At 42.6% G+C, this 12,598-nt stretch overlaps 1 protein-coding gene across 1 annotated transcript; it reads right to left on the bottom strand.

Moving 5' to 3' along the window:
* Positions 1-8: 8 nt before the first annotated feature.
* Positions 9-12,396, bottom strand: topbp1 (DNA topoisomerase II binding protein 1). Its single transcript, XM_013912355.1, has 28 exons — positions 11,979-12,396; positions 11,707-11,800; positions 11,479-11,613; positions 11,244-11,387; positions 10,981-11,162; positions 10,657-10,850; positions 10,395-10,571; positions 10,131-10,300; positions 9,832-9,995; positions 8,772-9,016; positions 8,309-8,643; positions 8,058-8,230; positions 7,458-7,669; positions 6,786-7,102; positions 6,506-6,691; positions 6,216-6,331; positions 5,639-5,762; positions 4,895-5,053; positions 4,642-4,738; positions 4,231-4,423; positions 3,654-3,877; positions 3,220-3,362; positions 2,882-2,978; positions 1,743-1,906; positions 1,374-1,502; positions 1,202-1,291; positions 669-830; positions 9-513 (listed from the first exon to the last, which is right to left on the bottom strand). The coding sequence occupies exons 2-28, from the start codon at positions 11,791-11,793 to the stop codon at positions 385-387; spliced, it is 4,548 nt and encodes a 1,515-aa protein (XP_013767809.1). The 5' UTR covers positions 11,794-11,800; positions 11,979-12,396; the 3' UTR covers positions 9-384.
* Between the last annotated feature and the right edge of the window lie 202 nt (positions 12,397-12,598).

Genomic DNA, 12,598 nt, shown 5'->3' on the forward strand with positions numbered 1-12,598 from the left:
CCCCCCAAAAAAAATCCTAAACAATAAGTAAAGTTATTAAATATATAAATGTTAAAACAGCACTTGGGAGACTTGAGTTTACATTCTGCTGCTGAGAAATCAGACCTGAGGCATGCACTGACACACTACTGCCCTCTACAGGCCAGAGAGTAACATCGCATGCAATTACAAAACGTGACTCGACATTTTCTGCAGACGTTCATTAACTCATCCATCACAAGCAGAGTCTCTCGGTGCAAGCAGCAGCTCCAGGGCGCTCTATGAAAAATGCAGTATTACAATACAGGTGCTACATTTATTTTATTTTCATACAGGTCATAAAAAATAGGGATTTTTTTTTTACAATCATCTTCACATTGTTGAAAATCTTTAAGATATTTAACTTCAGTTCACACGGCTCCTTTTCAGCCTGGAGGTCTCTGCTGCTGCTTTACGTTTACGTGACGGTGTGCCTGGAGCTTCTTCAGAGGGAGCTTCAGCCAGGTGGTACAGCTCGATGGGTGGTGTTGGCTCCTTAAGCAAAGATGGGAAAAAAGGCCATTGCTAAAAACCCATCTTTAACATTCAATTTTGTGTGGGCTGCAACATGGAAGACATCAAACGTCTTTCAAGTGAGAAATTCAGCATCAGACTCAGCTGAGAATATATAAATGAAGAGCCCTGCTAACCTGCATGAGATAGTCTGCAATGTATTCTGGCTTCAGGCATGTGACTCCTTGTGAGGTAGCCTCTAAAACATCAACTCTGAAGTCTCCGGGTTTGAGTCGACTGAAGTCTGCAAAAAGATGTGTGGCCTCTTTGTACAGGGATGGGGAGGGACCAGGAAGGACCTGCAGAGAAATGACAGACTGTGTGTTTGCTGTGTTTGTGGAAAGAAGTCAAATGAAGCAGACAAACGTAAACCCGCAAACAACACAATTCTTTCCTTCAGCATACTGCTGTGATGGTTATTTACCTCCATCTAAAACAACAGCCCCATCTTCTTAGCTCTTTTTTTTCTCGCTTTCTTTTGACTCACTAGCTCAGTTTTATCAAGGATTCCAAATTTTACATCACAGACATTTCTAAAGATTATATCAGAAAATAAATATCAACCTACTGAAGCTGTTGCTGTTTTAAGACACTTTTAGGATGCTAATCTATCTTGGCTAAAGACTGCATACTGCTGGATGTGTCTCATAAAAGAAAAGCACTGAGAAACCTTCGCCCCGCCGGACTGCAGCAACCGCCTGAATCCCGATTCTCTGCTCTGGTCGATGTTCAGCATGACTGTCCATCCACTGAAGGCGCCCTGAAAAATACAAATGCCTGTTTATAGAACACAAAATGCCTCAGAGCTGTGGTTTTTATTGTGTGTATGAGCCTGCTCGTACCTCGTGTTCAGAGTGACCCTGCAGGCTTTTTCTCCAGCGCATGCCGGCTAACGCTAGTCTCTTTTGTTGGGAGGTGATGGAGGGCAATGCGTCAAGGATGGAGCTATTGCCCCACTCAAACTCCTCCTCCTAGATCACAGATTTGGAGATTTTTGGGGACAAGTCAAGAAAACCTTTTGTGTGGTTTTTATTAGAAGTGACCCGTTCCTTGTCTAGTCTAAAATAACAGCCTAAGATGACGGCTGTGTGGTGATACTTGCATGAAGGACTCTCCTTGAAAGTATTGGTGTTATCCGAGCGCTTATATTCCACATTCCCAGACTTTCTATCATATTTACTTGTGGCAAAGATTGCTCTTCGGATTCTGACCTGAATGAAGAGACCCACAGAGCGGCACGCCTCCAGGTACGAGCGGTGCAGGATCCATTTCCCAGCTGCCATCGCTGCCAGGTACTTCTCATTACGCAGGGGTGTCCCGACGATGATGTGTGTGCAGCTGGGGTCAAAAGACTGCTTATCCAAGACTACACCACCTACAGCAACAGACAGAGACAGAAAACTACACACACGGTACACTTGGCCTGTGCAGGGATTATGGCTGCAACACTGATAACTGAATGGCATGAAAATACAATATAAATATGAAGTTTATCCTATTCCACTGACTCTATCAGACCCTCTGATAACATGTTTCCAGCACCATGGATACAGTCACCATCTGTGCACCTATTTTAAACTGGTAAGCTGGTTTGGATCTCGAAAGGTTGGATCACAGCACATTTTCCATGACCTCACATGTGATCGCTGACCCCAGTGAGTATTTTCATATTCTACAGGTTGGAAAGAGAAGATGTGCAACTCAAAAACGGTGGAAACAGACTGGTTTTTCAGCATTTATGGCTGATGAAGTAAATGCAACAGTATCAGTGTAGCAGACATTGGTTGAATGCAACTTTTTGCTTGGTTGAAACAGGTTTAGTTTTGGATTACGGTTTGCCAATAATTAGTGAAGATTAAACTCATGTGTAAGAGGACTGAGAATGCTTTACTGTTAGTAAATGACCTCAAAGAGACAGCCGAACAAACACGTCTTGTAGGGGAAATGCTGGTAACGAAGTGAACTTTTAGCCAATATATGACAACCGTTTATTCTAACAACCTCAAACTCAACGCTGCACTTATTTCAGTTCCCAGCAATACACCCACCAAGTTTAAAGCCTAGCAGATGAACGGCTGTCAAGCTATTAAGCTAGTAAGATGCGCTGAGGCAGAAATACAGTGTGAAAGTTTTAATAATGATATAACTTGTCATGACCAGTGAAGATCTGAGTCATGCTTTTTTTGACAGAGGAAACAGTGCTGGAAGAACTACTTCCATATCCTGGAGGCAGATCCTCAGTTATAGTCATCAGGGATTAGCTCCTCTGACTTCCAGCCTCTGATGTGCTGCCTTTTGTACTGCAGCACGATGAAACAGCGTTAGATCGCTAATTAGATGGGAGACTCACCAAGCTCCTCTATGAGGTGACTGTAATCAATGCGCTCCTGGGGGCTGAGGGAGGACAGCTGAAATCTGGGAGGTTGTTTTTCTTCCTTCTTCTTCTCCTGAGAAAAATAAACAACCTTTTAGCACTAGTACTTTGCTTGAAAGAGACGTACAGATTGTACACTGCGCAGTACAAATGATCAGTTCATTATTATGTAACTGAATAAGCACCAGCATGCAGCTGTTTGCGTAACGCAGGAAAGTGGAGAGAAGTGTTACACAATGCTGAGCAATTAAATTTCATTTAGACCAGATTAAAGCTTCACGTGTTGTTGTCAGTGCAAATTTCGAACCCTTCACCTGTGGTTCTGGTGCTACTGCGGGGTTGGCGAGAGGAAAAGCAATGCTGGGAGCTTCAGGAGTGAGGACGTCATTCTCTGGCTCCTCGGGAGGAGGCGTCAGGACTTTCTTGTTCATGTGCTGCTCAATGACGTCACAAGCAGCTGCGGGAGCGACAACGGTGAAATGTTACCAACATATCAGAAACAGTGTTTCCCTATTATATGCATACACAGACTTTAAATAGACCTGAGACTAACTTGAGAGCTCTATACTAAGATGCACCACTTCTTCACCGTATCTCTGCGTCCTTCCAAAGCTTAGACCTTTCATTTGCATGATTCACAGTTCAAAATCTTCTTTATCTGTCCAGGTAGGTGTAAACCCCTCTATGCATTAATTTAGCCCATTGTACGCTTTCAAACAGTTGGTGCAGCTGGATCCTCATTTCTTACCCATCTCTACCAGCTCTGAGTCCGTCATGGAGTCCCTTAGCTGTGGTCCGCTGTCTGCAGTTGGAGGAGGAGCGAGGGGCTCAGAGTGCTGCGATGGGCTTCCAGGCCACTGTAAATTATCAGCGAGCTTGGCCCTCTCTTCTCTGGCTGTGGGGTCATCCCAAACTATCTGCTCACTCTGGGATGGCTCTGTGTTCATGTCCATAGCCGCTTCTCGAGGAACCCTGAAATCACAACAGAGCAGTCAGCTATGTGAAGCCAAAAAAATACCATCTATGGTATTTATATGGTTTAGATCCTGAATTTAACACAAAAGGACTTTTCAAAGCTCAACGCGCCCCTACTGCTAACATAGTTCTGTAGGTAAAATGATGATATTTACTATTTCTTCTGCTGTCACCACAGCTCTGTACCCAAACATGCATACAGCACCTTCCACTTTTCTTTTTTTTTTTAAACAAATAAAAAAGCACATTAAATGTTTTATAGTGGACTCTGCAAAACGCCCTGAGCTGCTGCCAGATTCCTTAGAGATTCAAGCTTCTTTTAGTTTTAACATAAGCAGCTTCTTTCATACCTCAGAGCTTCTAGAGTCCGTCTGTTACCGCTCCGTCCAACTCTGCTCCCTTCGGGTGTGTGGGGGCCCGAGTCTGCCCCTCCGGATCCCATCCTAGCGAGCCTGACTGAGGTACGCCTCCCTGTCGTCAGTTTAGTGGCTGACATGATCTCCTGCAGTTGTCTTTGCAGGTTCTCTCTCATCTCTAGCGTTTCTAAAATATCAGGATAGCAAAAAATATGTAAAACCTCATATACAACCATGTATACTGAAGACCTTTTTACTTCTGTGACAGGCTTGGTTTGTCAGGATTACTCCAGAAGTTATGGACAGATTTGCAGATTGGTGGTGAGCCTTGAGAGTCTTAGACTCGTTTCAAGTACATGCAGAAGCTCAGTGGATTTAATTACCAGCAACAGAAAAGACACTCACCCCTCCTTTCTGTGCTATCATTCATCTCTTCTTGGTCTGTGCTTCCATCACTCACACGGCGTTGGGTTGCAGCTTCTTGTGTGGGATTGTGCACAAACTGCGACAAAGAAAACTAAAGATCAATTAAACAGGAAAAGAAAGATAATTGAGACATCCCAGCATTAATTGAACAATACATCCTGATTATCCTGAGAAATTCTATTCTAAACCAACACAGGTCCCCCACTAACTCTGACTTTCAAATCAGACCCACCTCGTCTTCCTTCGTCTCCCTGATGTCTTTGCGTTGTGTTCGTGTTAAAGGTGGTGACCTCTGAGAGTTGCTGGGCACCTGGCTCAGGTTTAAACTCATCTTAGGGTTGTAGGTGAAAGGATAGAGAGACTCCGCGACGTGCCTTTGCTCATCAGCGCACTGCACAGGATGAAAACAGACACGTTACTGCACACAGTATTTATCTACACACCAAAACGTAACTAGATAAAACAATTATGAGGAGACACACCACTGAAACGACGATGCCTCTGAATTTACACATCAAAGACGTTTTTCATTTAGTATTCTGCTTTTGTTGATGAGATGCTAATTGCTTCCCCAGGGTGAAATGTTGCAGGAGAATACAAATAATACCCAAATGAAATCAACTGCATCTTAATGCAGCTTTGTGAATCTTTATGAAGACGTAATTTCTCTAAATGCACAGAAGCATGTGGCTTGAACCTTTTATAGGCATGGTTTATGTGCTCAGGTTGAAAGAAACTAAAGACTGAATTGTTTCCTAACATGTGTGTGTTAATTTTCTGCAGATCAGCTGATGCCTGCCTCTTACCCACTAAATACTGGGATGGGCTTCAACAGTGTACTGTGTTTTACACTACCTTATATCACTTCAAATAACACGAACACAGCATCACTTTCACACAGCAGACTTAATCAGCTGTCACAAATGATTAGAAATCAGTGAGAAAACGCTGACGTTTACACTACTGGGAAACCCACCGCCTGCAACCAGTACTGGGAGACCACATGGAGCCCTCTCTCCTTCACTCCTCTGTATTCCCGGGTGTTGTCCCCCACACGGCCCTGGTAAATGTAGTGTGTTACTGTATCGTCACAAGCCCACCTGAAAAGAAGTTAGCAAAGATATGTTTGTACCGTTTGCATCATATTTGCAAAAAATAAAATCAATTGATAAAGTGTTACTTTCCAGGACTTTCTTATAACATTGATGGGTTACTTTTTGATAATTCGTACAGGTGTCATGATGATTTAGAAGCAGTATACTTGGACTTTGGCCTTAATCCTTATGTAAGCCCAGTTTATGGAACTGATTTATTGCTCAGACTTGAAGGAAATCAAAGTGAAAAACTGTCATTTGTAAAAGTCATATGATGAAAAAATAAGAACAAACAGGTAAAACCAAACATTAATTCTCATTCTGTGGTTTTAAAATGCTGACACTGGGAAAGCATGCTTAGCTCGAAATAGAGGGAGAGTGGCGACAGATAGAACCAGGATTTGAAAGGTTTAAAAAAAATGAAATAAAATAAAAACCTCTTAAGTAAAGTTTACAAACCTGAAGTCGGCTCCAAGCGAGGCAGCGATGGCGTTTAGTTCACTCTGCATTTTGCTCAGTTTCTTTCCCACGCAGACCACAACACCACTCAGGGGCCCGGCTTCTTTTCGTGGACTCTAACACGCAAACACCATATTGTTTTTGTCTGTCTTTCTTTTGAGTTGTTATGTTTGTGACTGGGAAATAAAGACCTGTGTGTACTTCAATCTAACACTGATAATCGCTAAGATGTGCTGTGGCTCTGTAACCACCAGGCTCTAACACATTTGTATAGCAGTACTAGTGTTTACCTCCTTCTCAGCTGTCTTTGCAAGCTGGGGACTGGCAGAGACTGCTTGCATCTCTGAGACATTATTGCGGGTGCTATTAGCCAGCGCTACTTTCAGGTTCCTGTTGATGACATCAGTGAGTGGAGTCTCAATCCTCTTCCCTGGTTTCGATGCCCCACCCGGAGTTTCCATAGCTCCAAGTGCATCCTAAATAATATAAATACACATATTTAGAGAAACATTAATCAAATATCAGCAAACATGAAATGCCAGAAGTGTAAGCTGCTCAGTGAATCCCAACCTTGACATTAAAAGAGGGTCTGAAGAGCTGGTCTCGGTTGAGGAAACGAGAAGGGGTGTCCAGCTGCAGAGAGGCCTCGTTCTGTAGTGGGTTCCTTCTGCCACCCTCCTGGTTTTGTTTTGGGGTGCTGATGTCCTCTTTGGGCTTCATCTCATCCAAAACAGATCGGAACACTTTGCTCTGAAAGCGGCCTAAATCCAGAGGAGTGACAGCCTTACCGCTCCGGGGACCCAACAAAGGGATTTCTGGAGAGGAACGAGCCGCTGGAGGAATAATCTGTTTCTGCGAACCACCTACAAAACTCTCTTCATCCCTCTCTGTGGAAGAACAAAATAAAAACAGCCAGTCTCATTAAGAAGCAATGACACACTAGACAAACTTGAGTCTACAATTACATTTAATAACATAATGAATTTAATAAATTAAGCGAACTGCAACTAAAACTAAACTAAAATTAAAGACCAATAAAAACTAAACTATCGTTCTTATAAAGACCCATCCCGAGCCAGGAAAATCTCTGGTGGTAGTCATTAGCAATCAGGTCAAACTGGTGCTACAAATGAATGCCTCTTAAAACTCCAGCCAAACTCCATCATACGGTTTAATTTAATGTAATTTATAACTCTAATCGTGTGTTGAGAATTACAGATCTAGCAAAGTTAGTTATCTAACCTGGTGAGGGTGGCAGATCAACTAAAAATCTTCCCTCCTCTGCTCTCTTCCCAGTTCGAGCAGACTCTAGTATCCAGTGCATGGTAACAGCAGGAAGCCCCCACTTCTTTGCTGCCTGGTACTTTGTGCCCTCGGGGCTCTGCAGCACCAGATGCGTGCTGGCCAGCATGCCTTTCTTCTGGTTGGCCAGGCGCACAAAATAATCCTGGACGCTGCAGCAAGGAGACACAAAACAAATTTAAAGATTTAACACACATATCTCCTAATGAGCAGCAGGACTGGGCTATAAAGTATGCAGCAGAGCAAGTGAATTTAAGTTACAGCAATGCACACAGGCCAGGGCAGCTTCTTCTTTTATTAAACAGCTGTATCATCCTACTGCTCAGGAGCACATACAGATAGAAAAATGTACAGAAAACAGAAATTCATCCTCATTACTGCTCTGAACACAAAGCAACTGGCTTCACATTGAGTGTTCATGCATAATAATGAATGCAAATACCAGCTAATTTAAAAGTTTAATCAAATATTCCTGCAGTAGTTAATGTTTATGGATATTATGCCTAAACATAACGACTGGTGCATGTAAGGTAGTCATACTCGGCTCCAAGGTGCTTGGCAAGCTCCACCAAAGACTCCCTCTCTGCTCCGGTGAACTGGCTGACAGAGAGGACGCAATCTTTGAGAGGAAACTGTCCGTCCATCACTGGGACAGGAGTGAACAAAGGGTGGGAGGACAGCTGCAGGACACACTCCTTCTCCACACACATGACCTGAGGTTTAATGAGAGAAATAAGTCAATCAAAAGCATAAGGCACTCTCACAACATGGAGCACTATTAACAAACTTACCAGCCAGGTATCAGTGACCACCTCTTCCACTGTGGCCTCCACTGAGCACCCCAAGAGAGGGACCACAGCATAGTCTGCGACAACCCGGGAGCGGCCTATCAGCACTTTGCCTCCATGTTCTGTCACCAGCAGAGAGAGCTGTGCCTCTGCCTCCGTACCAAACCCCACAAGAAGGAAACGTTTCCCGAAAAACAGTCCTGCCTCGCTGGCTTCCTGCAGGGTGGATTCTGTCCCATTAGTGTGGTTTGGTACCCAGGATTCAGGTTGGAGCTCTGCAGTTGTACTAATGGACTTCCTGCTTTTACTCTCTGCTGGTGGTGGAGGCGGCATATCAACTGGAACACAAACGGATATGAGCAGCTGTACCAATATGTAAAACTAACCTAAGTCTGAATCTTATTCATTCAGCTGTCTTATACAGACTCTTGATCCCATACAAACACCGTCAGCAACAGATACTTACTCACTGTAGGGTCATCATCCATGTACTGTGACAGTAGATCCTCGTCTGCTTTCTTTCTCCCCGGAGTGCTCGGGCTGCCAGCAGGTGGACCAGTTGAGATCCGGGATTTGGGAGTGTGGTAACCCGGCACCACTACATCAGCTGGAGCAGGAGGCAGACAGTCAGGGTGGAGGTAGCTGGCTTCTGGGAGCAGAGTGCCCTTTGAGAAGCTGTCTATTAGCCACTTTACTGTTACTACATGGGGCCTGTGAATTACAGAGAGAACATAAATTATATATTAACCACATTATGTCTTAATCCTTGTCTTTCTTTTTTCATATTTGTGTTTTTAATTTTTTTGAGAATGCTGACATCCAAAAAGCTGGGATGTAGTTGAAGATTTAAGACCCTGTTCTAATGGTCATCAAACCACATTTTTATTGACCTATGCTGACAAAACTTGTCATTAAGGGTACAGGGAAGCTCATTAAATGTCATCTTTATGGGAGAAAGATTTAAAGGCTATATTGAAAAAGTGTGTGTGGAAATGTTAGACAGATAAAATATAAACTTTTTTTTTTAAGTTTCAATTTTACCTGGATGATTGAGCATGCATCAAGACTTTTTTTTTCCAACATTCTGTGTTTAAGAGCTGAGACGACCGACTATTTTAAAGACAAATGTTTCAGATTCTTGTTTAATATAAGATTTTAGTTCTTCAATGGTTACTTTGACTTACTTTTTGTATTATAATGAGTCAGTGGGTGATGGACCCATTTGCATCTGGACTTTTTTACTATAAAGCTGCTGTTTTAATACATGCAGAAAGGATATTAAAGTGGGCAAAAAGCGGCCACGATAGAGCTTTCACTCCTGGATCAAAGCACGCAATTCTCCCTATTGAGAATTGGATAAACCTAGAATCTCCATTTCTCAGTGTGTAATAGCCTTTAGTCTAAATTATTATGCAGTCCAACCAAACATATTTTGGTATGAAAGGAAACATTAGAATCTCCAAGTTATTGTATTAATACAGAGGATATAAATATCATGAAGGTTATTAAAGCTCTTTAGTTCAGACCTGTGAGTTGCTTTGGAAAGAAAATTATTGAGGTCCTGGTCCAGCTCGCCCATGACCACATGAGAGAGCTCCTCACTGGGTTGGTTGAAGCGCAGACCTCCTGCAGCATTTACAAGACGCCGTAACTTCTCCAGTTTATTCCCTGGCAGGCCACACAGATACAGCTGTGTGACATTTAACACAAAATGACAGAAAGCCTCAAGTTTATCATTTATAGACTCAACTAACTCCTACTACAGAATTGAAAGAGGAAATACATAAAATCTCTATAAAAAGAAAACTGCAGACCATCTACTTACCTTACAGCCATCCAATAAATCATCAGCAGGGCACACGGTAAGATCCAGACTCTCTATGGGGTCTGGAGCTTCCAGGTGGCTGACAGTGCTGTTATTGGTGAGAGCCGTGTCGTTTATTGTTCTGCTAGTGTTCACAGAAATGTTGCTCAAGCCCAACAGTGACGGACCCTCTGGAGATGAAAAACATAACTCTTCAATCATTAAAGACAAACAGGTTCTGAATTACTGTGGAAAACCTTTATCATCTCATCAAATGCGACTCACCGTCCTTCTTGCTGGTACCAGTAGGTGTGGAAGTGTGTGGTCGAGTGGTTTTTGAAGCATTGCGCTCCACAGTGTACCTGCTCTCATCTTGACAGTAGCCCTTCTCTATGCTGTCAAAGAGCCAGTGCAAAGACACGCAATACACATTCCACTTCCGAGCACACTCGTACTTCTGACCTAGAACCAAGTACGATCGATGACAATCAATGACGCACAAATGATGGCATTACATCATTTTTTTAAAAAAATACTGGTGACTTACCTGTTGGTTCATTAACAATGAGGTGTGTACACTCATTCATTTTGAGCTGACCGGTGTAGTTGGCCCCATGCTGCTCACAAAGTCTTTGTACTTCTTTGCGTTCTGTGCTGGACAGACCTGTCACACAAACACTACAGCCACGCAGCACAGGGCAAAGGTAGTCCTCTAAGGGCAGGTCTGTATATCTGAAAAGACTGGAAAAGCAGTACAGAGACACCATTCATGTTTTTGTAAATGTACAGTGATTTAAAATGTGAATTTGTATCAAACAGGAAACACAAGTCTTCATTTAATAGATGTAGCCATGTAAATCACAGTACATACCTATCCTGTGATTTCTCCCAGCAGGCTTTAACCCACGTAGGCAACAGGATGGGTTTACTGAGGCTGGCTGCTACCAGGTACTTTTTACTGCCCACCTCTTCTGCAATCAGGTGTGTAACAGATACGTTTAGATCCGAATAGGCCCATCCACCCATGAGCTGCACCAGATCCATCAGCTCTTCCTGGAGTGTGAGAGAAGGTATGGACATAAACATGTCACAGTGCTTCATATTTTATTAAAATGTATATAGCAGATCTCTTACCCGTATTGCTCTGTCCATACTGGTGCAGCAAATGGTGACATCAGCCATGGCCATGTTATAGACAGGCTTCTCTGCTTTGGGGACACAACGCTGTTGCTGCAGGCAGTACAACACCACCAGTGGACTCACTATTCTGCAACCAAGCTGCACAAGAAATAAAAAAAACAAAACAAGAGTCAATCTCTGATAGAGCCTCAGGAGTGACATTTCACTGTTTAAAAGTGTAGAGTTCAACCTTCTTGCAGTGAAGAAAGGCTGGAGATGTAAAACTGGTGAACACAAACAGAGACTTGTCCTTCTTATCCATGCGCAAAACATCATCTTCTGTGATGGTTTTCAAATATTTTTCAGACTGCAGCTCCAAAATGGCCTGAATAAACCGGAGACAAACATGATTACCAATTTGTAAAACAAAGAGACAGTAAACACTAGAAGAAAGACTGGACCAGGCAGTAGAGCTTACCTCATAAGCTTTGGCAGCACAGTCTTTTTTTGATCCTTCACTTTCCACAAACTTCACAATGAAGGCTACTTTTTCTACCTTAGACATGGTGACCCTGTACCAGCGACAAGACCTGGCATTTATTATAATGGCTGTGGCTGGCCTTAGCAGTAGCATCCAAATATAAAATGATCACCTACAAAGATTAAGTTATGACTAAGCACCTTAAGCACCGCCATACATTCAACACAAGCCTGCTATTAGCTTAAAATAATAACTTACTAGTTACTTACCTTTAATAGAAGAGCTCAAGAGCGCCAGTAAAGACAGTCTGTGTATTCCGACGGGAATCAGTATAAACTCTGATTAGTCATATGAAGCTAGTTTTACCTTAGTGCGGCTTGTCAGCGAGTTGAAGCTTGTAAAGTCTGTTGTCACTTTTTAGAAAGCCTACACTGACTTTATGTTAGCTGCGCAACATAAACTTGCGAGCTAACGTTCAAACCTGCATGTAGCTCAGTTACAACATAAAAACATCCAAAAACTACCACTGCTCATGTTATCGTAAACCAACAGTCCAACCAACAGTCCCAAGATATGGGTTTAACTAACTGACATACATTTTAAAACAATTTAATCGTAATAGTTTAGATATATAAATTGTGATCTTTGTTGATAGTGTTCGCGCCTTTGGCGCAACTTCCGGCGTTACCTGCTAATCTGACCGACTGGAGTGAACGTTTCAAAGGTTCCGCTACAGACATTAGAAAGCGAATTGGGGGTGATAAACTATATATTAATGTTTAAAAAATTAGAAACTTGAAAACTTCACTGAAGGGACCGTGTTTTTTTTTTAAATTCTGACATAAATATATTAAAACCGTTTTCATTTTTAGCACATTTTCCCTATTCA

The sequence above is a fragment of the Pundamilia nyererei genome, unplaced genomic scaffold (assembly GCF_000239375.1).
Source record: "Pundamilia nyererei isolate P.nyererei 1_Seehausen unplaced genomic scaffold, PunNye1.0 scaffold00087, whole genome shotgun sequence".
NCBI classification, from domain to species: Eukaryota; Metazoa; Chordata; class Actinopteri; order Cichliformes; family Cichlidae; genus Pundamilia; species Pundamilia nyererei.

Coding starts and splice junctions, on each gene's coding strand:
- topbp1 (XM_013912355.1), bottom strand. CDS start 11,793: ATGTCTAAGGTAGAAAAAGTAGCCTTCATTGTGAAGTTTGTGGAAAGT. Junction 10,301..10,394: donor TGGTACCAGCAAGAAGGACG/GTGAGTCGCATT, acceptor TTTCATCTCCAG/AGGGTCCGTCACTGTTGGGC. Junction 9,996..10,130: donor ATTTATTGGATGGCTGTAAG/GTAAGTAGATGG, acceptor AATGTCACACAG/CTGTATCTGTGTGGCCTGCC.